Raw genomic sequence first — 2,242 nt, forward strand, 5'->3', positions numbered from 1 at the left:
GTGAACTCTCACTGTGCAAGAACTTCTGATCATCCTTAGTTAAAATGAACCAGTTGTATGAATGATTTGAGGTACAAGAGAGTGTCACAGTCATTCCTACAGTCATAATAGGGTCTTGCAGTGGCAACAATATGGGTTTGTTGTAGACTCCTAAAAAAGTACACACGGAAAATTAAAGTGGACCACACAGTCTAAATTGCCGCCCACAGCTTTCTTCTATGGGAAATAGTGCTACAGCAGTCTTTCTTGAGAGTGACTTCTGGGGCAAGGATATTTGAGTTTCTCTCACCTGTCACCACCAGTTCTAAGGTGTTACTGCGTTCTGTCCATCCAGTAGAGGTGTATGAGTAGCAGTGATATCTCCCTGCATTCAATTCAGTCATAGATGAAATGGTGAGTTTTGCATTATAATTATATACTATTTGGTTCTGTTGGTCCCGAGGATCTGGACTTCCCTCTTTATATATCACATAGATTAGGGTCTCTAGGCTTGCACTACACCAGATGGTAACATAACTCCCTGAGGTGATCACAGAGCCTGGCTCAGCCCATATGGTGGGTTTGTGAAGGGTCCCTGCAAAGAAGTAGGAAGAAAGGAGGTGCACCTGTCACTAAATTGTCACAGAGAAGCTCACCATTGCCTCTTACACATAAGCTGATATGCAATAGCAGAAGTACACATAAAGACCACACATTTCCATGGATCTTAGATTTCATTATTAGTATCACCCATGGTGGCCCGCTGTATCAGAAATTCTGTGACACTGAGTCCAGTAGCTCTGGTTGTCAATCACCCAGCAAAAATCAGAAATTTTCCTGGGACCTTGTGTCAGTTGCAATTATACTCAAAAGAACATACTGCACTTCCTTACCTGATACCAGGAGCTCCAGTTGTTTACTGGGTAGCGACCACAGCTGAGGGGTGCTCAAGGAATAACCATAACATGTGAACCTCCACCTCTTGTTGGGGGTCACAGGATCCACCAAGAACAGGGCTCCAAATTTGTCAGAGTATATTTTCTGTGAGGGTTCAGGACTCGAGAAATTCCCACCATCCTTCATTAGAATGAACATATTATATGGCTCTTGTGACTCACACTGAAGGGTAACTCGCCCTCCTGAAGTCACCACAGGACTGGGAATGGCTGACAGAACGACATTGTTGAGGTAAACTCCTAGCAGAGCAGAGCAATGCTGTTAGGAGAACTTGTATGAGAAACATGGTTCCCTACTTCTCATATTTGAGAAAGGAGCCCACTTAAGGCAAATCCAGGGGCTGAGGGAGGGTTTTGTTACCTGTCACCACCAGCTCTAGGGTGTCACTGTTTTCTAATGAGCCATTGGTGCTTGTATAAGAACACCAATATTGGCCTGCATTGTTCCATTGAACCAAAGAGATAGAAAACTTGGCCTTATTCTCAGTTTCTAGAAGGGCTGTTGGTATCAGGTAGTCTTGACTTCCTACTTTGTAGAGACGATATTCTTTGGCCTCTGAGGGCCCTTCACAGAAGAATGTCATCTGGTTCCCAGTGGCTACCACATTTCCTGGCACTGCTCTCAGTGTAGGTTTAGAGAGGACCCCTGAAAGAAATTGACAATTGGTTCCCCAGAACTCCCACTCTAATACAAGCTTTCTGACCCAGAACGTTTCACGCATCCCCAACATCGTGCAATACCTGCTGTTCTCCCTCTGCTCTGCTCATGAGTTCCCCTTGATCCCCAATAAGGATGTCCAAATAGGACAGTTGGAAAGATACTTACCTGCTGAAGCTGGGTTCCAGAGGTTTGGGCTCAGTCCTGTAAGAGAGTGTTTACAAAGAAACATGAGCAGGACCTCCATTTCCCAGTGCCTACTGGAGCTGCTGAGACATCCTATTGCACAAATCATGATTGTAAGGTGTATTCCCTCTCAGAGAATATTTCTCCCTCCCCAGGTGGTATCTCACCAAGAAACAGCAGCACTATAAGAAATGGGGTCATGGCATCTTCCAGTTGCCACAAGTTTGCAGATAGATGATCTCCTTTGAAACACACAAACACAAAATGTGTGGCCTATGCAAGCTGGTTGCTGATTCCTGTCATGAGGATGTCATATTGGCAGCCTCTGAAGAAGAGGAACTGTTCTAATCAGCAGCCTGACTCTCTTCTCCCTGGGCTTGATGGGTTGGGCTAAAGATTTTGTGGCTTCTGTCTCTATGGTTCTTTAGTTTTTGTTTCTGGGACAGAACTTCTTTTTTTTTTC

At 44.7% G+C, this 2,242-nt stretch overlaps 1 protein-coding gene across 1 annotated transcript in view; it reads right to left on the reverse strand.

Moving 5' to 3' along the window:
- Positions 1 to 2,242, reverse strand: part of LOC101986164 (leukocyte immunoglobulin-like receptor subfamily B member 3) — a 118,373-nt gene that overhangs the window by 78,295 nt on the left and 37,836 nt on the right. The window contains 2 exon segments of the mRNA XM_026778466.1: positions 873 to 1,175; positions 1,297 to 1,581. Of these exon segments, the coding sequence (XP_026634267.1) occupies positions 873 to 1,175; positions 1,297 to 1,581 (588 nt within the window).

Source organism: Microtus ochrogaster, unplaced genomic scaffold (genome assembly GCF_000317375.1).
Source record: "Microtus ochrogaster isolate Prairie Vole_2 unplaced genomic scaffold, MicOch1.0 UNK171, whole genome shotgun sequence".
Lineage (NCBI taxonomy): Eukaryota > Metazoa > Chordata > Mammalia > Rodentia > Cricetidae > Microtus > Microtus ochrogaster.